The sequence below is a fragment of the Sebastes umbrosus genome, chromosome 10 (assembly GCF_015220745.1).
Source record: "Sebastes umbrosus isolate fSebUmb1 chromosome 10, fSebUmb1.pri, whole genome shotgun sequence".
Lineage (NCBI taxonomy): Eukaryota > Metazoa > Chordata > Actinopteri > Perciformes > Sebastidae > Sebastes > Sebastes umbrosus.
Window position 1 is genome coordinate 2488692 of NC_051278.1, and position 23296 is coordinate 2511987.

The 23296-nt window shown below is 40.3% G+C and overlaps 1 protein-coding gene across 1 annotated transcript in view; it reads left to right on the plus strand.

Moving 5' to 3' along the window:
- The first annotated feature begins 500 nt into the window (after window positions 1–500).
- LOC119495891 (1-phosphatidylinositol 4,5-bisphosphate phosphodiesterase beta-1) overlaps window positions 501–23296 on the plus strand; it is a 32550-nt gene continuing 9754 nt past the window's right edge. Inside the window, exons 1-16 of the mRNA XM_037782803.1 lie at window positions 501–841; window positions 4520–4597; window positions 6268–6336; window positions 8060–8200; window positions 8273–8352; window positions 10420–10473; window positions 11553–11628; window positions 12171–12271; window positions 14100–14263; window positions 15836–15982; window positions 17153–17310; window positions 17516–17598; window positions 17708–17792; window positions 18563–18728; window positions 21786–21841; window positions 22647–22743. Of these exons, the coding sequence (XP_037638731.1) occupies window positions 743–841; window positions 4520–4597; window positions 6268–6336; window positions 8060–8200; window positions 8273–8352; window positions 10420–10473; window positions 11553–11628; window positions 12171–12271; window positions 14100–14263; window positions 15836–15982; window positions 17153–17310; window positions 17516–17598; window positions 17708–17792; window positions 18563–18728; window positions 21786–21841; window positions 22647–22743 (1654 nt within the window). The 5' untranslated portion in view covers window positions 501–742. The remainder of the gene's footprint in view (window positions 842–4519; window positions 4598–6267; window positions 6337–8059; window positions 8201–8272; window positions 8353–10419; window positions 10474–11552; window positions 11629–12170; window positions 12272–14099; window positions 14264–15835; window positions 15983–17152; window positions 17311–17515; window positions 17599–17707; window positions 17793–18562; window positions 18729–21785; window positions 21842–22646; window positions 22744–23296) is intronic.

A 23296-nucleotide genomic window follows, 5' to 3' on the forward strand; every position in this document is an offset into this window, starting at 1 on the left:
GGCTGTTACAGCAGCAGCAACAGCAGCAGATTGATGCCCATGCATGCTTTAGGAAGGAGAATCACACATATGGATGTAATGTTCTGTGTCCACATACTTTTGGTAATGTAGTGCATGTAAAAGTGGCCTCGTTTGACCGTAATCCTGGTTTGGCTTGTTATCACCCTCCTCTAAACCGCCCACTCTCTTTCCATTTTTTTCTCCCACTATAGCTCTTGTTTTCCCTCCTTCCTCTTCTTCTCTTTTCATTCCTCTCCATCTCTCCCACTCTCTTCTTTCTTTCTTTTCTCTCTCTATCTCTCCCTGTCGCTCTCCCCTTCTCTTATCCCTCCCCCATCTGTGGGAAGCTGCGGTTTGTGCGCATGTCGCCGATGAGTCAATTTGTGGAGGCAGTGCACGCACGCACACACATATCCTGTCTCCCACGAAGGCATCTGTTTCAGTCTGTCTCTCTGTGAGATGCAGCACCAATAGAGGAGAGAGGGGGAGACAAACAGAGGGAGGGAGGGATAAGAAAAGACAAGAGAGAGAGGAGACACAAGAGAAGGACAAATTAAAATAATAGTGAAAACAAGTGACAGGACAGAATCTGAGCAAAGGAGAAGGATGCCGCTGCAGATGAGCGTCTCTGCCTGACTTCTGAGGAGTTTGGGCTCCGACATGACAGAGATGCGGCATCCAAGTGTCCATCCGAGAGCCTGAGCATCTTCCAGTTTGTGTGTTGGTGTGTGTGTGTGAAGCCATGGCGAGCGCTCAGCCGGGGGTCCATGCATTGAAACTCCAGCCTCCCTCCGTCTCTCACACGCTGACGACCGGAAGCAAGTTCGTTAAATGGGACGAGGTAAGGACACTGAAGTACTTAATGCAACAAAATGTTTTCTGCTTTTTAATCTCATTACATTTTGGGGTTTATTTCTGTAATATGTTGCATATATTTTGTCAGAATAGTATCATTATTATGAATTGAATTGAAATGGAGCGAGAGAAAAGGAGGAGGAAGAGGAGAAGATGTGCCATGTTGTCAGATGTGTTTACTATTCATCTGTTGATTGAGCTTTGGCAGTAAGTACCTGTGGATTAGACGCCAGCAAGACAGACAGGAGAGTGGCAGTGTGTGTGTGTGTGTGCGTGTGAGACGCTATTGTGGTCAGTTTCTTTATTGCCACCTGTTGGAATCAAAACCATTAGTATGCATTTACAATGTGTGTGTGTGTGTGTGTGTGTGTGTGTGTGCATTTAAATATGTATAAAACATGCAGAGCTCCTCCAATGTGCACAGTCAAACACATAATTGTAGGTGTGTGTGTGTGTGTGTGTGTGTGTGTGTGTGATTGTGTGTGTGTGGGTGTATGTAAGTGTGTGTTGGTATGCCGAAGTACGGAGCCTTGACAATGAGAAACGTGCTGTCCGGTTGCCATGGTAACTGGCATGGCTACCACCACCTAAACAGATCTGATGTGTATGAGAAGGGATGGATGGTTCGTGTGTGTGTGTGTGTGTGTGTGTGTGTGTGTGTGTGGGTGTGCGTGTGTGTGTGTGTGTGTGTGTAAATCAATGCATTGAGCCATGTAATATAATATCATGAATGTTACTTATGGAAAAACTAATCTGTTGAATCTCTGCAGTGGTTGAACCAACTGTGTGTGTGTTTGTGTGTGTGTATGTTTTGATATTTGAATATTTTCTGAACATGTACAGCTGGGCTTTATGAAAAATAGAATTGGTTGCTATGCCAACGGGTGACAACCAGGGGATCTAGTTAACCATCTTCTGAGCTTCTTCCTTCTAGTTTTTATTCTGTTGAATGTCGGCTGCACTATTTGTGAGGAAAACGCCGAATCCGACAGCAGAATGCACGACCTTTTCTGAACACATGCAAAATAATACACAAAACTTTATAAGCACCGACATCTATACAAATATTTTCTGTTTTCCCACAAGAGTTCAAATGTTTTTCAACTTTTTCGTGAGCTTTTTACACTCAGTAGATATATTTCTAATTTCTGAATAATCTCAAATTTAGTTGAAAAACCAAATTTATTTCTCTAAACAGTAGAAACAGCCTTTTATGAGCTCTTCCCTAAAGCTGAAACCTGTAATGATTTACTGACACTGTCACCTACCCTGTTCTAACAGTTTAAAACATTAAAACACTATATTTATTTATTTATTTATTTATTTATTTATTTATTTATTTGTTTGTTTGTTTATTTGTTTATTTATTTATTTATTTGTTTATTTGTTTATTTATTTATTTATTTGTTTATTTGTTTATTTATAATCAGTGCCAAAATGCAGAATCTTATCGCACAGTGAAAAATAAAGATGTGGCGGTTCGAAGAGACCCGGGCTCACATCCCTTCTTCATTCAGTAGTCAACACTGTTCTCTGATAATTATGACAACAATCTTGCCATAACCTTAACACAGTGTGTTAGTCTGATTACCTTAACAGTTATTAATTTCTCATGATAATAATCTGTCTTCAAACTCAGTTAAGTACTCAACCATAAACTCAGAGGATCCGAAAAATGCAATAGAAATGACCTATTCTGTCATTTAGATATGAAGTCTTTGTTTTTAATTTATTATTATTATTATGGTATCCATCTATATGTTGGTGTCAAATTAATAAAAAATGCATATTTCACCAAATGTTGATCAGGTTATGCATGGCACAAATATGACACATGATGCCTCATCACCTTTGCTGTTTGATTTAAGTTAATTTTCAGCATTAATCAGATAATGTTTGTTTGCTTTGTTGTGTTTTAGAGCACAGATGAGCTCCTTCCTGGATGCATCCTGTTCTGTAGCCCTGAATATCATAAAGCACACTGTTTATTTTGACTACAGTGTTGCTTATATGCAGCTTAAGTTGCTGAATTCAAGCTATATTTGACCTATCACATGAAGTCTTTTAATCTTTGATTTTAGACATCTCATTTTGGATTAGCTGAAAGTTGGACGCTATTTGATTCTGGCCAACATTTTCAGTCCAAAGCGTTTCCACCAGTGTCTCTAAAATTAAGCCACTTCTATCCGACCTCTGACTTTAGGTAAAGCTACTGAAACCATTACAATAAAATACTTGTTTAACTGACACAGTGGACTTTGGTGCTAATTAGATTTTTACTAAACTTCTCAAAATCATGCATCTTTGCTCCATTATGTATGTGTTTATTTATTTGTTGTTTAAAAAAAGTAGCTGTAGGTGTCTTAATTATTGCCTTCTTGTCAATCGTTCATTTTGACTTCAATTTGGCTGCAAAGATAAAGATAAAAGCACAATGAGTAGGATTTATCGGTTGCAGTTGTAGGTTGCTGGGCGGCTTTAGTTCAGTGGGTAGTGCAGGACGTCCTTTAAACGCAGAGTTTGTGGTTCGATCCCCGGTTCCTACTGTCTTCGTGTCCTAGTGTCTGTGGTTAGGGTGCTCGCCAGCGGGTGAAAGCCAGCCCCAGATTCAATCTTCTTTTTGAACAAGCTTTATCCGCTTGGCGTTTCGCCTCGCTATCTTTACATTTTTTCAGCGCTGTGTCTGCCATTTTCGTAGCTTCCTCTTAAAGGCGTGCTTACGATCTGGCACGTGGTCGCTACGTTTTTATAGAGGTTGACACCCAGAAACGTCCCGAACCCAGCAAAATAAGAAACTACATGGCAGACGGTAGAGTCTCTGTAGATACAGACACCGCAACTCTGTCTCCTCCAAAATGAAGTTCCCATAGAACTAAATCGCATCCTCAATTACGTTCCAACCGGATTACGGACGCGGTTTTATGATTTTTTTGGCAAGTTGTTGATGTATAAATTTGTATTTTAATGATAAATAACAATTCACTAAATTTATTTCTATCTATTTCTTATATTTTGTTTTACAAAGTTAGAAAAGCGATGTCCTGATGTTGCCTTGCACATAAAATAATGATCCCAGTCTCTTCCACACAGTGAGACATACAGCTGATTAATTTAACGCTGGTATGGGATTGGTACTCGGTATCGGTATTCGGTATCGGCCCAGGTATCGCTATCGGGACTGAAAAAGTCTCGTCGGTGCATCCCTGATATCCACATGAACCGGTCCTCTGAAGGCTCTGCTTTATATAAAAGTGCAAAAGCTTTTCAAACAGCATAAACATCAGGACAGCTGCACTGCCTGATTCCACCTGGAGCCAATTACAAACTGGCATGGTGGGTTACTATGGCAACTGGGACAATAGTTGGATGTCATGACAACTGAACTGAACTTTAGTGAGATTTTTTTTTTTTTTTTTTGTCCGAAAATCACTCATCACCGATAATGTGTTGCATAATAGTAATTCTGCCTTTTCTTCAGTGAACAGTGAGCCGCTCCATTGTGAGATGAGATATACAGCATAAAGTCGTACTTTCTACGGGCACCAATGCTTTATGTTATATTGTGGGAATGTTTGAGTGCATTATAAAGTGTAGGATATGTTTGCAATTTGAAAGCTGTTTGCTGTTGTCATGATTTTTTTCTTCTACCTGTCCTCCTCTCTAGGATCTGTCCACCGTGAATCCGGTGGTTCTCCACGTAGATCCACATGGATTTTACCTCTACTGGACCGACCAAAACAAGGTTGAGCACACAGACACATGCACCGTATTGTCTCTACCTGGAGGCCTATGTTGTTAAGGAGCCAGATGATGAGGAACACATTTAGTTAATTGATTGAAAGTCCAAATTTGACTCATCAAAATTCAGTCCTCAAGTCATCAAACCTGGGCCTTGGGTTACCTTACCCCTTTTTATTTGATGCACTCCTCATCTGAATTAATTGACACTTGAAGAGTGCAGGTTGCTACTTTAGTGAAATCTCCATTTTAAATGAGACTCTCCAGATATTTAGTGAATAATTTTCCATTTTAATATTTTACTAATTACATATTAGTTGAAATATACAAGAGCCGTGGTCATTAGTTCCTATCCAGCCGATAGCTGCATCCATAACAACAACGTCACTAACCACGGGTTAAACTGACTACAAACAAACTTTAAAGATGGATGTGAACACAGCTTCTCTTTGGAAAGAAATGTGCTAATACAACACCAGATATCCTGATATAGAAAATGGCAGAGTGGTGCTGATGCTACATTATCCGTTCTTTTCGTACGTTCGCTATAGAGAGGCGACGTCCCTCCCCTTCAGGTGGACCCCATGGGACCTGATTTTGGTTGATAGTAGTCAACGGCAAGAGACAAATCATTTTTGATCCCGTTTGAATTCCGGCATGAATCACATATCTGATGTTTATCAATTTAAAACATCATTTTGCAAGTCCAGAAAGTCTCAGTTCGTCGTAGTATCCTTTAGTTTAGTGTGAAACCGCTCAGTGAACTACATCTCTCGTCTCACACAACATACGTCACCAACACTAGCTAGATAACTTAGCTATGTTCCACACACAGATGTAGCCGTTATCTGACCGGATGTGTTTTATCAGAGACTCCTGGTCTCTTTATCAGCCGGGAAGAGAAAGAAAGATCAGACATGTTGCTGGTGTGAGTTCATCGCAGTAGGAAACACACAAACATCATAGCTTCAGAGAGAGAGTTGTCACTTACGCTACTTTTGGGTGTGTCGTCTTTCTAATTACGTATTTTCACAGTCTGATAGAGTTTTACAACAAACTGAGACTTTCTTGATTCCAAAATTACGTTTTGAATTGGCAAACATCAGATGTCATGGAGCAATTCAACAGCATAAAAAAAATGTTTGTGTCTTGCCGTTGACTATCGTTCGGATTTTTTCCGAGATAAGGTCCCATGGTCCGCGGGAAGGGGCGGGGCTTCACCTCTCTATAGCGCGCTGCAGGATGACGTATTGTTGTAGACCAACCAGGAAGTTGGCATCACCCGGGTTCCCTCAACAAAAAGCCAATCGGATGTTTCCATTGGGTTTTAGATCATTACAGAAAATCAGCTCTGTGGCAAACACACGTTTGCAAAAGCAAACAGACAGCATGTGATCATCGATTGTCACAAACACACACACACACACCCTTTCTCTCCAGGTGGGTTTAATTAGCAGGAAACAGGATGAAGCATTAGCTCCAGCTGACTGTATGTATGTGTGTGTGTGTGTGTGTGTGTGTGTGTGTGTGTGTGTGTGTGTGTGTGTGTGTGTGTGTGTGTGTGTGTGTGTGTGTGCGTGCGTGCGTGCGTGCGTGCGTGCGTGCGTGCGTGCGTGCGTGCGTGCGTGCGTGCGTGCGTGCGTGCGCGTGCGTGTGTGTGTGTGTTTTCTGTAGGAGACAGAGTTGTTGGACCTCACCCTCGTAAAAGATGTCAGAACGGGGAGAAGCACCAAAACACCCAAGGTACCATCACCTCTCTGATTAGCACTTCTTTGTGTTATTATTATTTTTATAATGAGCTTTTCTCTGCATCTATTCCCTCTCTATGTTTTATTCTTTTACTGTGAGATTTTTACTTTTATTTCTATTTTTCTACTTTCGTAATGTTTTATTTAATGCTTTGATGTCCTGTCATTATATTTTATCTTCCTACCTCTGGAAGGCTCTTTGGGTATGTTACTTGAAAAGCTCTCTATAAATAACAAAGAATATGATATATATAGTTCAGTGGCGGCCGTATTAACACCACTATCCAGCTTTTAATCGTGATTACAGTGGCTGCTTCTCAAATTTACAATTATCTTCTCCCCTCTGTTACTTCATCCAGATATTGATGTTCATATTGTTTCGTCGCATGTTGTAGCAGAAGAGAGGCTCCTCAAAAACTGGAGGATTCCTCCCAACTAAGTCTTTTCAGTTTGGGCAGAGGAGGGTATTAAAGGGTGGCTCCATTATGTTTTCAAATCTGGACATTCACATTTTGGTCAAAGTACGTATATTTTAGCATCAAAATGGTGTTTTTATCCAATACCTGACGTAGGTTTCTGCATGATGATGCTGCTATATATACCTGTATATATACAGTATATACCAGTCACACAATAACACAAACAAACTAACCGATCGATGCAGCGTTAGAACAGCAACTCCTGTGTTCTGCGAGATAAAATTACTGGTTTTGTGAATGGAGTCTGGTGGCTTTAAAGAGAGCATAGATAACGACCTCAGTTCCTCGTCGGAAAGGGGCTGTCTGACAGTGAGGTAAAGCGGTAAAAATATTCTTAATATAGCGTACACTTAAACTGATATTGATTTTTTTTTAGGTGGCTAAAATATGTTTTTCTGCTGCTCCCGTCCACAACCGCTTCACCTCGCCATCAGACAACCCTTTCTGACGGGGAACTGACGTTATATCGCTCTCTTCAAAGCCACCAGACTCCATTAACAAAAACAGTAATTTTACCTGTCAGAACACGGGAGTAACATCGGCCCCACTTACAGCTAACGTTGACTCGTAGTGCTAGCGTTGAAAATCACAGAAAAGAACGCAGATGGACCCGCCCTTCAAACTTATTGTGATGACGCCCAAATTCTTAAAGAAATACATAAGTTACACTGGAAAGATGGAGTCAATTAGTTGGAATTATGTCCACTAATAAAAGTGAAATACAAAGACCGGCTTATTATTTTTTACTTTTATTCATTGTTGTTTCATGATGATATTTGGGGCATTCACTACGTTATACTTTAGTATTTTATTACATATTATTGGATCAAAGGAGCCTGAGATTGTTTTGTACATTCATGACTAAATACATTTTGTGTATTGAGCGTATTGGATAGCGTAGAGACAATCCTGTATGCGCTCCAGAACCAACACGTTGGCAGTTTGCTCGGGATCAGCAGTATTCCCACATGAAATGGCACATGCCACTTGTGCCAACTTAAACTGACAGCCTCCGCAGCCAAGAAGCAAAACACCACGTGTGCCATTAGCATGGTAAACAACATATTTAACACATCGCCGCGTCGTGACTGAGTTCTGCCTTCTAACAAACAGCAGTTTTAACATGATTTTTTTTTAATGTTTAACCACCTGATATTTCACTCATTTCTTCATCCGTCTCCTCTGTGCATCTCCTGCATCTCCCACGACAACTTTTTATTATACCGTGTCGTCCAATAGGAGGCCAAGCTGCGGGAGCTGCTGGATATTGGGAACCTGGTTGGCCGGCTTGAGAACCGAATGGTTACCGTGGTTACCGCCTCAGACCCTGCGAATGTCAACCAGCTCAACTTCATCGCTTCACAGGAGGAAGAAGCCAAGGTATACCCAAATCACTGATGATGATGATGACGATGATGATGATGATGATGATGGAGTGTCTTGTTTCTGTAGGCGTGGTGTGAGGAAGTGTTTGCTCTGGCTTCCAACCTGCTGAGCCTCAATCTCAACAGAGACCACAGCCTGTTGAAAGCGTGAGTACACACACACACACACACACACACACACACACACACACACACACACACACACACACACACACATACACACTCACACACACTTTGAGCACACTTTATCTTCAGTCTATTTACTTGTTCTGTGTCTGTGTGTCCTTTTTCCTCTGTGCCGTAGAGCTCCATTGTTGTCCAATACTTGTTAAAAACACATCAGTGAGTCACACTGTTGCTCTGGGTGACATGTTCCTTCATCACCATCAACACTGTACTTTATTTTGACTCAGTCCCACGTACACCGTCCTGCTGCTGTAAATACTCACTAGATGTACAGTAGATTAAATTTTGTGTTAATCCGCAGCTGAAAATAATCCCCAGCAAAGAGGGAGGCATCATGTTTTCAGGTTGTTCGTCCGTCCCGTTCTTGTGAACGAGATATCTCAGTAACAAACATCCACTTGGATTTAAGAGAATGAACTGATTCGATTTTGGTGGTCAAAGTCAAAGGTCACTGTGACCTCACAAAACACGTTTTTTTGCCCATAACTCAAAAATTCTTATGCTAATTATAACAATTTCACACAAATGTCTAACAGGATAAAATGATGAAGTGATGATATTTTGGACAAACATGGATGTGTGCTGCAACTTGACTGGTTGGCGGAGACCTACAACCACGAGGTGGTATTTCTAGTTTCAACAACTAGAATGGCATTCGGAGAGCACAGACCTCCGCCAACGCGTGACTTTAAAAACAGATCACAGCTCACAGCTGGCGGTACCGTGAGGTGGTCGGCTTGTTATTAACACGGTGTGTTTCCGTGTAACGTATCGGCGGATGCCTCTCTCATCCAGCAGCCTTGTTATGTCTGAATAACGTTACACTACGTTATCCCTCATCCCGTCATCTAACGCTTTGTTCTTTCTGACCGCGGACGGCCAGCAGTTCCCGCACACACATCCACACATGTATCTCTCTGCTCTCAGAAGGAGGCGGGGTCACGCGTCATCAACACCTCATCAGTTACACTGCACCCTGTGGTCTTAATGTTCTGGCTGATTGGAATCCTTAAAAATATTCCTGAATCCGGATCATGATCTGGATCGCCACCAAAATCTAATGGTTTGTTCATTGTGTCACATCCTCCAAATAATGTCATTCAAATCCATAGTGAACTTTTTGAGTAATCCTGCTAACAGACAAACCAACAAACCAACAAACCAACAAACCAACGCTGAAAGCTGAAAACGGTGAAAACATAACCTCCTTCCTAGGCCTTCAGCCTTGGCGGAGGTAATAAAGATATATATTTGTAACCCGTTTTAAAGATTTACATCTTCAGCAGGAACTAATGCATTGTTGGTTTTCATAGGATTTGTTAGTAATGACAAAAATATAGCATAATACAAGTCATATCCTTGAAAGGTATTTAAAAAAAAAAATTTTTTAAAACATTTTTAATGAGACCTTTTTTAAAATCTTATATAAACTCATCAAGTTACTTCAGATTTCAAGTAAATTTGGATCATCAGGATTAACAGACTGTTGTCATACACCGCTCCGTAGCTGCACTGTTGGTTCCAATAAGCATAAAGGCATATAATATCTCATTCTTATGTATATGGTGCTAAACAAGTGGCGGTTACTTTGGTGAAATCTGCATTTTGAACGAGGCTGGACCAAATTCTCTCGGAAGTATTTACCTACCATTTTAATTTTTTAGCATCCAACATTGATATTGTTCCCATCTGCATGTAGCTCTGTTTTAAATATGTGATCGGAATAATTTGGATCTGTTTGTGACCTCCATCAGAAGATAACGTAACGTTGCCCCGTATCAAATAGAAATATCACTTCATTCTTCAATGTCTTTGCAACAAGGACACTAAAAGGATGTGTTACCCTGCAGACCTCTGTCTGATAAAGTGAGATATCTTTGCTCAACACCTCCAGCATAATGTTGCTGTCTGTCTGAACTGTAGGTGGGGGGATTGAAGAAGATTCATTGACGTCTATGTTCACGGTAATTTTGCACGTTGTGACATTCATATCTGAACTTGTTCTCTGTTCTCTGTTCTTTGTTTCAGGTATGTTCGGTTAACTCTCCAGCCGAACGCAGAGGGGAAAATTCCTGTCAAGAAGTGAGTTCTTGATTATTATTACCCTCCTAATCTTTAATCAATGGTTTCTGTGTTAACTTTGAGGCACACGTTACAGTAGCTGGTGCAGAGAGGATGTGAGAAAATAGCCCGACGAAATCTGTAGAGACACGCACAAACTGAAACTTTGCTCTTTCCTGTCCCTTGCTTCCAAAAATAAACTTAATTCCATGTGCACTTGGGAAAGCAAAAACAGGGACAGGATCCATGAAGGTGCTTAATTCAGCACTGACCTGGTAATCAACCGCTGCCAGAGCAGGAGATGGGATAATACAGTTATGAAGGAAAGCTGTACTTTAGAAGCAAAGCAGAATTAAGGTCAGTTGATGTATCTTGGAAGTCGAGTGGAGGAGAGGTGAAGTTATGAGAAAAATTTGAAAGTTCGGGGAGTTGAAGGAGAGAGTTTAGGGGATGTTGAGGACATTCATGTTGTCGGGGTAGAATTTGTTGAAGGGACATTTTGGGAGACCTGGAGGCAGAGGTGTGGACTCGAGTCACAATGACGATGACTTTAGACTCAACTTGACAAAATAAAAAAAGACTCAACTTGGACTTTAACACCAATGACTCAAGACGTCAGATGGACTTGAGCCTTTTGATTTGAAAATACTTGATACCTGTCATTTAAAAAGTGTGTGTACGAGGACCAATCAACGGCCCGGTACCGGAGGTAGATGTTGGGTTAATAGATAGATAGATACTTTATTGATCCCGAAGGAAATTTAGGCATCCAGTAGCTTAAACAACACATCCAACACCAATACACCTTAAAATGAGATCAAATCTAATTGAATAAAGTAATAGCAGCAGAAACACAGCCGACACGCAGCCAACACACGTCTAGTGTGAACACCGGACTGCTGCATCACGCAGCCACCATGCGACGCAGACGCCAAGCGCTCCTGACGTTGGTAGTGTGCCCATGGCTTTAGAGGAGCAAATTTGGAGTAGTTAATTAAAGGGAGGAGATATTCTAAGAAGCCAAACTGTAGGTTTCGTGTTGGTGACATGTTGTGGTTCAGGGTGAGGTGATAACGTTGTGATGTCATTGTCTATTACAGCATCGTTCGACTGTTTTCGTCAGACAGAAAGAGAGTAGAGAACTCCCTGGAGAGCTGCCGACTGCCATACGGACGGGTAAACACTTCAAATACGCTTGTGTTAATATTAGTGGCAGTAAACAGTGGAAATACATGAGAGTTTATAGTTTAAAAATGCCATGAAAAGCCTTCCCTTTGGATAACTACACATAAGACACACAGTCTTTTTAAAGTCTATCCTTCATGTCTCTGTTGAGGCGTTTATCTGATGCTTTTTGTCCAGAATGACTCAGAGCACGGAGGGGTGGAATGAGCTCAAATATATCTGGGTCATCAAGTTTTGAAGCAACCAGTGAAAAGCAGAAGAAGTCAGATTCCCTACTCGCACCGAATCTCACATTTAATATTCCTGTGAGCACAGAGAGCTTCTTTTTAATGGAGAAGAGTTGGGAAATAAATCAAAGATGAGGAGAAATGTTTGATTATTTTCAAGGTTTTAAAAGAATTTTTTTTTTTACAGCAGAGTAGGAAGAGGATAAAACACAGAGAGATGCTGATGCAGTGTCTTTGACGCTGGCAGTTCCAGTTCTGGCTAATTAAAATAAAGTGGTTAATGTCCATGTCCTATATATCTGACAGGGTGACAGTATCAAACTGGAGGACTTCACGCTTGAAGTTTACAGGAGCTTTTTGGACAGTCTGTGTCCTCGTCCTGAGCTCAGCAACATCTTTAAACTGCAGTAAGTATTTAGAAAATCTCCCGGTTTCACAGCTTCAGTCGCTGACCTCTAATCAGCTCAAAGACGTGTTAATGTTAAACAAGCTACTCTGCTTTTTTTTAAAGTGTGTTGTTATTTGCTTCAGGCCAGTTTCTTTGATATGGGGAAGGATGATGAATAATGACTCATCATCTGTCCCACTTGTACATAGAGAGGGATTAAAGAGAGGCTGCGTCTTTCACTTTGGAGTGTTAATCACAGTATTAGCTCTTATTATGTTCAGCAAATTATTATCATTATTGACTAATCAATTGATGATTTTCAATGAATTAGTCTAGAAAATGTAAAAAAGAAAAACAAGCAAAGATGCCTATCACAAGTTCTTCATCTTCCGCATAATCACTTTTAGGGGTGCAACTAACGATTATTTTCATTGTCGATGAATCTGTCGATTATTTTCTCGATTAATCGATTAGTTGTTTGGTCTATAAAATGCACAAAGCCCAAGATGACGTCCTCAAATGTCTTGTTTTGTCCACAACTCAAAGATATTCAGTTTACTGTCATAGAGGAGGAAAGAAACCTGAAAATATTCACATTTAAGAAGCTGCAATCAGAGAATTTTTACTTTCTTTTCTTAACAAATTACTCAAATCAATAAATCGATTAACAAAATAGTTGTTGATTAATTTAATAGTTGACAACTAATCGATTAATCACTGCAGCTCTAATCAGTTTGTCTGAATAACAGTTTAAAAACAGGACAGGATTCAGTTTATGATGATGTGAGATTAAAAAAATCATACCAACAACGACACATTTCAGCTCTAATTCAGACAGAAACATCCACATTTCCTCTACGGTAATGAAATAGGTCTGTTTATTCATCAGCTTCATGTTTCTTAACTCGCGCTAAGCTCTTTAACATGTAGTTTAATTAAAGAAGGAAGAGCCTATGTGGAAATAACATGTGGATGTGTTGCCACTGTATTGGACCTCTTGTTTTTTCAATACTTTTTAAGCAAAGGCCAAAACCTGCGTGCTGCGATGACGAAAGTCAAAACAAAGATAAATGGATTTCCAGCACCGTAAATCCCTCAAAGTAAAATAACTGCTTGATCTCTCCGTGTCAGTCTGGCTGACCTTTCAACCGGATGTTGGGATGTCCTCTGACGGAAAAGATGAAGCAGTAAAATAGTCTGTGGGACAGATCATTAAATTGATTAACCTCACCTTCATATATTTACTGTATATATATATATATATATATATATATATATACATATCTGTACTGTATATGCAGCTGTTGCGGCCCAAAAAGTAGGTGCTTGGGAACGCTTGCAGCCGCGACGGCCTTGCACTTGCCTTTCAGCACGCCTGCCATTGACAACAATGGATTTGAGCTTACAAAAGACGTGGCATGTGTTCGGCCCCCAAGGCTGTTATCTATGCGCTCTTCAAAGCCACCAGACTCCATTGAAAGAAACAGTAATTTTACGTCTCAGAATACAGGAGTTGCTGCGATCGGTTAGTTAGTTTGTGTTATTATGTGACTTTGGTTCGTTCAGATTCACCACAGTCACACAATAACACAAACAAACACCCAAACTAGCCCTTTAAATGCAACATTATGTTTCTTAAATTTACTAAGATTAAATAGGTATTGTATTGTTATCACATTTAAATTCATAGATTTGCACATCACACAAAGGAACTGTAAATGTCCGGCCTCTTTTTAAATCTGGCCCTTCTGAACTAGTATCTGAATATTGTGTTTTAAAGGCTCATGTAATAATGTTCTGAGGATCTGTAGACATCCTTTAGACATCCTGTAACGTCTGTTCTGTAGAGGATGGGACGACAGGACGCTGTCACTCGATCAGATGACAGAGTTCATCAACAACAAGCAGAGAGACCCGAGGCTGAATGAGATCCTCTACCCGCCTCTTCGTCCTGCACAGACGCTCTCTCTGATGGAGAGGTACCAACACGACCAGGCTCAGCTGAAGCAAGGTACACACACACACACACACACACACAGCCCGGAGGGTATCTGCTATTTTCCCACTGTATTCGTAAATAGCTTGATGCCATTAGCTAGTCAGCTGCGTTTGTTAGCAACATGCACTTTTTGTATTTGAACATGGATTAATGCCAGAACCCTCTTCCAACCCACCCACATACCCTCAGAGTGTAAACTGCTAAAATAAGCTCTTGAGGTGCTCACATTTGAGTTGGATCCTGCCAGAAGAAAATTTGGCACCGACCTCAAATCCACCACCACCTCTCACATGATTTATTTTTACTATCTGTGAGATAGAATAGGTAGATTTTTGCACACGTATGAAGTAAGCCTGCTCCCTCGCATCGGTCGTTTTGCTAAGATTCCTTTCGATAAGTAATTTTTTATGCTTTTTTATTAACCTATGAGCACATCTCTGGTAAACACAAGATTTAAAGTGGAGCTTTTGTGTGAGAAACTCAGTTTTACTGATCTATTTATTAAATCAACTCATCGATCAGTCAACTTAGAATTTCTTTGGTCGAGGACAGCCACAATATGAAGTCAAAATGAAGCTGTTATTGTAGGCAAACATTGTTAGTAGGGCTGTCAAAGCTAACGCGATAATAACGCAAATATGTTTTAACACCATTCATTTCTTTAACTCATTAGCGCAACTTGTGATTTTTAGGTTTTAGCGGGCTCAGTTTTAAAGCTAGATTGAAGATACTGGTATCATATGAAACTAGAAAACCTGATGAATCCATCAGTACCAACCAGGTCATAGTAAATTGTATTTCAAAGGGGTCCCTTGACCTCTGACCTCCAATTCAGTAAATGTAAATAGGGACCCACGAGTCTCCCCTGAAAAAAGTCTGAAAAAGTCTGAAAAAGTCTGAAAAATATAAAAAAGAGTCTAAAAAAAAGTCCAAAAAATGTCCAAAAAAAGTCTGAAAAATATTTTTTAAAAAGTCCAAAAATATTAATAAAAGAGTCTGAAAAAAAGTAAAAAAAAAATCCAAAAAAAGTGAAAAATATTTTTTAAAAAGTCAGAAAAATATAAAAAAGAGTCTGAAAAAAAGAAAAAAAAATGTCTGAAAAAAGTCTGAAAAATATCTAAAGTCTCCCCTTTACAGACATGCCCACTTTATGATAATCACATGCAGTTTGGGGCAAGTCATAGTCAAGTCAGCACACTGACACACTGACAGCTGTTGTTGCCTGTTGGGCTGCAGTTTGCCATGTTATGATTGGAGCATATTGTTTTATGCTAAATGCAGTACCTGTGAGGGTTTCTGGACAATATCTGTCATTGTTTTGTGTTGTTAATTGATTTCTAATATTAAATATATCTATACATTTGCATAAAGAAGCATATTTGTCCACTCCCATGTTGATAAGAGTATTAAATACTTGACAAATCTCCCTTTAAGGTTCATTTAGAACAGATAAAAAATGTTTGATTAATCCTTAACTATGGACAATCACACGATTATTAAATATTTTAATTGATTGACAGCCCTAGTTTCTCACTTTTATGTCCTTATATAATGCGTGTGTGTGTGTGTTTGTGTGTTACGTAGGTGTCATCTCCCTCCAGGCGTTCTCCAGTTATCTGTCCAGCGATGAGAACGGAGTCATCCCACCAGAGAAACTGGATCAGTCTGAAGACATGAGCTACCCTCTCTCTCACTACATCATCAACTCATCACACAATACCTACCTGACAGGTACACACACACACTTCTCCAAGGATTTTTTTTACAGGTGTGAGGTGATGATTGTCCAAGAAAAGGTGTGAGTGTGGGCGAACCGCAGTCTGGACTGATTCTAACTATTTAATCATTCAGTTGGTTTTATTTGTTGTGACTCAAACAAACATCTGAAATCTGTGAGCAGGATGACAGTTTGAATTGTGTGAACAAAGCCGACTGTCAGAGGAACATAAAGCTCCACTCCGAGAGCCATTATCGTTCTTCAGAGTGACGCAGAACTCAACAACATCTCAGAAAATCACCTCCACTAAACACCTGATAGGCATTTATAAGAAAAGGGGAGATACCACAGGTGAATAGGGTAAAACATCTAACTAATAGGTATCACCATGAAACTTCCTTAGTTGATTTCCTACATTAGGACAATTATATTTTGTATTACAATTTTTTTTAAATTGTATGTTTAAATATGCAAATGATGCATTATCTTATAACATATGTGCTAATTTGCATACATTTCCAGAACAGAAACCTGAACACTGGACAAAGCCAGGTTCAAAATTCTTGTTTCATTTTGTTGACATATTAGCCAAAGGTTTTTACAGAGGGAAGTTTGAATATCTCTTTTTATCACTCCTTATCACCATGAAACATCCTCAGTTGATTACTGACATTTAGACAATTACTTTTTGTATTACAAGTTTTCTGAAGTTTTCTGTTTAAATATGCAAATGTGACGTTATCTAATGTTAACTTCTGGTGAATTTGGGAGAAATCTACAGACGCAAATAGAATAAGTAATAAAATAAACACCTAAATGTGTATTTTGAAAGTGTTTTTTCTCCACTAGTCTGAAAGAAGACATTTTATGGAAGCAAAATAGCCCCAAATCTTGGTAACATAGAAACAGACCATTAAGTTTATTGTCTATATCTTGCTTTTTTTTATTTAGTTTGCTCATAAAATCAATAAGTAATGTAAAGAAACGGCAACAAAGATCTCCAACTCTGGTTAGAACAAGAAAAACTCAGAGTGACTTTCCCACTAAAAGACCGTAACAATATTGTATTCAGTTATTTTCTTTACAACCTTTCTATCTCTATTGAAGTGTTTCTAATCATCGACAGTGTGGACCAGAGGTAGCTCTGTAGTTTAATCCGTCATGATGTCTTACTTGTGTTTCAGCGGGCCAGCTGGCGGGGAGCTCCTCGGTGGAGATGTACCGCCAGGTTCTTCTGGCCGGATGCCGCTGTGTGGAGTTAGACGTGTGGAAAGGACGAACTGCTGAGGAGGAACCCGTCATCACACACGGGTTCACCATGACGTCAGAAATCCCTTTTAAGGTCCGTTATCAAACTTCCTGTTAGTTCGTGGTCATCGATCAGCTTCACAGAACAACAATACGTTGTCCGTTGAACATGTTTGATGTTTGAGGTACTTTACTGGAGTATTTAATTTCAGGGGGTACTTTTTACTTCACTACATTTATTTGACGACTACAGTTACTTATTGGATTAACTGATCGACAGCCCGGTTTTTATTTTCCAGGAAGTGATTGAAGCGATCGCAGAGTGCGCCTTCAAGACGTCACCTTTCCCCGTCATACTGTCCTTTGAGAACCACGTGGACTCGTGAGAACCTCTGTCATTATTTATTTGTTGATCTATATATGATCTATATGGATGGATTACAATGTAAGATGTTTATCTCTCTATCTTTCTCTCTCTATCTATTTATCAGTTTGAAGCAGCAGGCTAAAATGGCTGAATACTGTCAGTCTATTTTCGGAGAAAGGCTGTTGATCGACCCTCTGGACAAATACCCTGTAAGTGACACACACACACACACACACACACACACACACACACACAGTACAAATGTTATATTAATAACAGTTAATAACTGCTGAACAAATTGCAAATTATTTATGTATGTGTTTCTGGAACATTTCCAAGGGAAGTTGCATGATTTCAATTTAAAAATCCTACTATTTAACAGTGAACTTAGAGGAAGGACTACTGTACATGCTTTCATGTCTGTTTTGATTATATTACTGGAGTGAATATATTTTATATTTTGTATGATATTTCAGTTAAACAGCAGATAGTAGCCTCGAGCAAAGTACACCGTTTGTTACTCGTTAACACCTTCTGCTAGTGTTTGCTAGCTCGCTGTGGGATGTAGCTTGATCGAGCATGCTAATTAATCTATTTACATTCATTCTTTATTGTAAAACATTTCTTTTGTAAATTAGTTTTTCACTTTAAACCCTCAGTTTGCACACAGCTCACATTAATACCTTTCCCCATTAGTTACCATGCTAGCTGGCTAACTCACCACATGGCACATTTCACACTCTATATATTTGAAAATGAATGCATTTATTTGGCAAATGAATGGATAATGTCTGCTTATGATGTGGTAAAATGTTTGTTTCTATCTGCATATGAAGTGATAAATACAGGCTGAGCAGATAACCCTGATATTTCCATTATTATCCCCGTTAATTCCCACACCTGAATATTCCGGGTCTCTATTGTTCGCTAACTACAGCTATGGATCAATCATCATCATCTCCGTTGTGTGTGTTTGTAGCTGGAGTCGGGCGTCCCCCTGCCCAGTCCTCAGGAGCTGATAGGTAAAATCCTCATCAAGAACAAGAAATCCCACAAACCCTCCAACAACACCGACACCAAAAGACTGACGGACCAACCTGCCAATCAGAGCAACGAGCCGGTGTCTCCTAGCAACAACACGGGAGGTAAGACACAAAGACAAAAGCCTAGAAATCCATGTGAAATGTGTTCAGCTGTGACAGTCTTTGTATCAAAACACAAAAACAGGCTTTAATGACGGCTGGTTTCTCCGGCTACAACGACTGCATTTGGCTGAATATTAACACCAAACAGTATTCAGGCTTTCATTTAGCGGCTCTAATTGTCAAGTTTTTTCTTTCAAACTGCTTCCACATGCAGCATGTGTCCACACAAACATGAGTCACCACCAAATTATCTTCAGTTTGAAAAGGTACAATGAGGCGCTGCAGCTCCGGCACTGCCACCAACGATCGCTTTATAAAGATTCAGACAGCCGGGTTTATTTTTATGTTTTTGTTGAACAAATAAAAAGGAGAGAGAGAGACCAAAAGGATTTAGAGAAAGAGGACGAAATGTGACAAATATCACACGTTTATTTAAAAGAAAGAATACCATAAGCATGGCAGTTACAGAGTTTATCTGACTGTAGCTTATAAAACACCAAAAGTTTAATCATAATATTATCACACAAAATTATGGTAATATAATTGGATTCAGAGTCTCCGCAGGCCCCGATCACACCGAGACGCGTCGCTAGAAACGCCGACAAAACTATTGTGGCGTACGCTCATCTCTTGTGCTGCGCCTTGCGATTTTCTAGGGCCTCCACCTCTTAGTCGAATTGTCGACTACTCGGTCGTTTTGGTCTTAGTTGACTAAGATTTCTTTGGTCGATAAGTCATATTTTATGATGTTTTCATGCTGAATGACTTATTTCTAAGAAACTTAGAAGCACATCTCTGGTAAACAGCAGATCTAAAGTGGTGCTTTTGTGTGATTCTTTGTGGAGAAACTCAGATCTGTCGATTAAATCAACTAATCGATTACTCGACAAAATCGTATGAGTCGACTGAGAATTGATTTGGTCGATTTGGTCGAGGACAGCCCTACGATTTTCTAGCGGTTTTTAGACGCACATAAAAGTTAAAATACTCTCACTTTACAGAGCCAGGTGTGGAGTCGCACCGCTCGCTAATCTCACACTTGGCCCAGGCAGCCATCAAATCAAGCAAGAGGCGGGCTTTACTACTTTAACACTTCCTTACTGTTTTGATGCCGGTAGATGCGGTAGGAACAGCGGGACAAATGCAGAACACCTTGTGATTGACAGGTCGCTACCACGGCATTGTCCGGTCTGGGAGTTGTTCGTGTTTTCGTCTTACAACTTTAACCCTTTCACAGTGTGTTTTCACTTCATGAAAGTTAATTATAACCTTTTGGTCGTCTTAAAATGTCTTATTCAGTGTTCGGTTGTATTTAGCTCCGCCCTCTCGTATCACTTGGCTGCAAAACACCATGACGGCTAAAATGCTGAATAGATGCTTCAAAACCACAGTCCACAAACCAACGGGTGGCATCCCGGTGACTACGTCCACTTCTTATATACAGTCTACGGTAGCGACGCGTCTCGGTGTGATCGGGGCCCTAGAAGTTTCTCTGTCAACCATAATTTCTATCACGACTTTGACCAAAGTGACAAACCTGCTCCTCTTGTTCACGCCGGTGTCTTTGGTTTTGTTCTGCACCTCATTGGGGATGTCTCAGTAATGAGCAGGACATCCCAGAAGAGGTCGGAAGCTCAGAACAGCAATTAAACAGCGGTGCAGGCGGGAATTAGGGAGCCTTATTGACTCGTCCGTGTGCACATCCTGAAAGCAGGTCTGGGACTGAGAGCCCAGCCGTACAACAAAGAGCAGCAGCCGTGCTGAAGTACATACTCAGACAGCGGCCGTGACCCAGTCAGCGACCGCTTGAGTGAGCTGAGTAATCACCTGCAGAGCAGTTAAAGCAGTGGGTTGTTTACAGAACCACCGGCATCCGTTTGCTTTATATATTCTGATATTTTGTGTGTTTACTACTTGAAATTGTAGCACAGATTTGTATATTACTCAGATATTATGCATACATTCATTGATTATGTTTCATTCTTGCAGACTGATTGCAGAGGACACTTGTTGTAAACAAGGAAACATTTAACCAGCTGTTCACCATATTGTCGTGTAGAGTCTGGATGGTAATTTAAGGCCTTGTCCACACGTACCCAGGTATTTTTGTAAAAGTAGCCTTTTCTATGCGTTTGGCCTTTCGTCCACACCCAGACGGCGTTTTAGGTTACTAAAAACGGAGCTTTTGTAAACCTCTGAACAGAGTTTTTGGCTCAAACTGTAGCGTCAGAGTGTGCACCGTTATCTCCGTCACTAATGAGACGACGGCAGCATAAATACATCCATGAACATCAGACGTGCTAACAGGACTTTCTACATGTTTACACATAAATGTACAGTTACTCTTCCACTACGTTTATACAGTATATGCATGTGGCCCAAACTGCCCACTGGCTTTGAGCCTGCATCAATTGTGTTTTTGCATTTTCGTCTGGACGGAGATTCTTTTCAATCGTGCATGTGTCGACGGAATTTTTTTGGAGAGGGAAGGAGTTAAAACGCCGTTTACTAGTCCTATAACACATCTGATCAGCTGTTTTCTTGCACCTAAATTTCTCGCATAGAATTAACTTTTTCGAACCCCGTTTCAGGACTTGTTTACATCCACACTAAAACGTTTTCTTGTTAAAACACATAACTTTTTCAACGTTTATGCCTAGCATCCACACTACTCCGACATTTTAACACCCCTAAAACAGAGACGTTTGAAAACGCTGCTGACCCCGTTTTAGTTTTAAAACTCAGAGGTTGTGTTTTAGTCTGGACGCACAGAAACGGAGACCTTTGAAAACGATGACGCAGACGCCCACGTTCGCTTCTTGACAGGTTCTTATCAGTCACGATGTGTCCTTTGCTGATTCGTCACGTGACACTTTTCTTTGTGGTTACTCTCATTAAACAGAAGTGTTTCTATATGATGCTGTTTTATGTGCAGCGAGAGTACAAACCTTGTAATCAGTTATCTTCAGCTGAACACACCTGAAGGTCAGGTTTTTTCTTACTGAAGGGGTTAAGAGACGATGAAGATGAAGACTTGTTTAACTTTAATTTTAACAGAGTTGGAGGCTGAGAGTGAGGAAGAGGATGATGATGAAGATGATGAGGGTAAAAAGGTCAGTGGTGACATCATCCCAAGCTGAGGGGCGGTCGCCCTCACCGCTGTCGCCATTTGTTAATGTGTACAAGTGTTGTTTATTTTCATTGTTTTATTCTTTATGCCATCGTCATCGTTAATCCTTTATGTACCTTAAATGTTGTTGTTGCTGCTTTTTCCTGTCGTTGTGTTTTAATTTTGCGGTTGTCTTTGCAGTGTGTTGTTGTCGTTGTTGTTTATTCTTAATGTGTACTGTTGTTGCTGTTTTGTTTAATTGTCCTTCGTGTTCATAGTGAGCCTGAGCTTCAGCCATACAGTATAAGCAATGATGACTTACTGTTTCCATTAAAAGAACACTCCACCAGTCATTACTTTCCTATAACATTATCAGACTCATGATGTTTAAATGTTTGGTTTGTGAAAATCAGTGCAGATATCATCTTGTTTATTCCACACGTTCTTCTTCCCTTGTCAAAACCTGGAGCCTACATTACCCACAATGCAACTTGACTGCAGACAGGTCGGAGATTCGGTTGCGTTATTTTAGTAGCGGCTCATTTAGCCTGCAGCAGAGATGAGCAGTGAGCTACAGAGGTCTCACTTCTTTCTAACTCCACACCTCCACATTTATTTCATTTTCAAACTTGTAGTCTTCAGCCCCAACCGACGCTGACAAAACAATGAAAACTGTGTCTCTGTTGATCCAGTTCCCTCCCATCATTTGTCCTGCCCATGCAGCCATCAGACCATCAGACCATCAAACCACTGACCTCAATATGTGAGACTTTACTCTTAAACTGTGTTCCTGTTGTCGTTTATTTCAGGGCTCAGCGGAGCGGGAGGCCGTGGCTACAGAGGAAATGTCAACTCTGGTAAACTATGTCCAACCAACCAAGTTCAACTCCTTCGAAGCCTCCAAGAGTAAGAAAACCTGACACTGATACTCTGATACACAAGTTCTCACTGGGCCTCATGCTGCAACACAAAAAGTCAACTCCAGATGCACCAAACGTTCTTAATCGTCCAAATCTGCTCTGAACCAGGTGTGCTGAATGATGGATCCCACTGGATCATAAATTGGAGGCGTGTGGCCGATTGTTATTATTAGCTTATTAGGTAACACCCCCTAAACACTATGTAAGGGCAGGTATTGTGCCGTGTGCAAATACTCTGGCACATGCCCAAGATTTAGAGAGATGCCACCAAAAAAGACCGTAAGAAGAACAAGAACTTCAGCAGCAGTGGGCTACCTCTGGATCTGAGAAGTGAAGCCAATGCTGAAGTGCCTTAAACCTGCATTCTCTCTAACAGCCAGCAGGGGGCGACTCCTCTGGTTGCATAAAGAAGTCTGATTGTATAGAAGTCTATGAGAAAATGAGCCTACCTCTTACTTGATTTATTACCTCAGTAAACATTGTAAACATGAGTTTATGGTCTCAATCTCTAGTTTCAAGTCTTCTTCAATACAGCATGA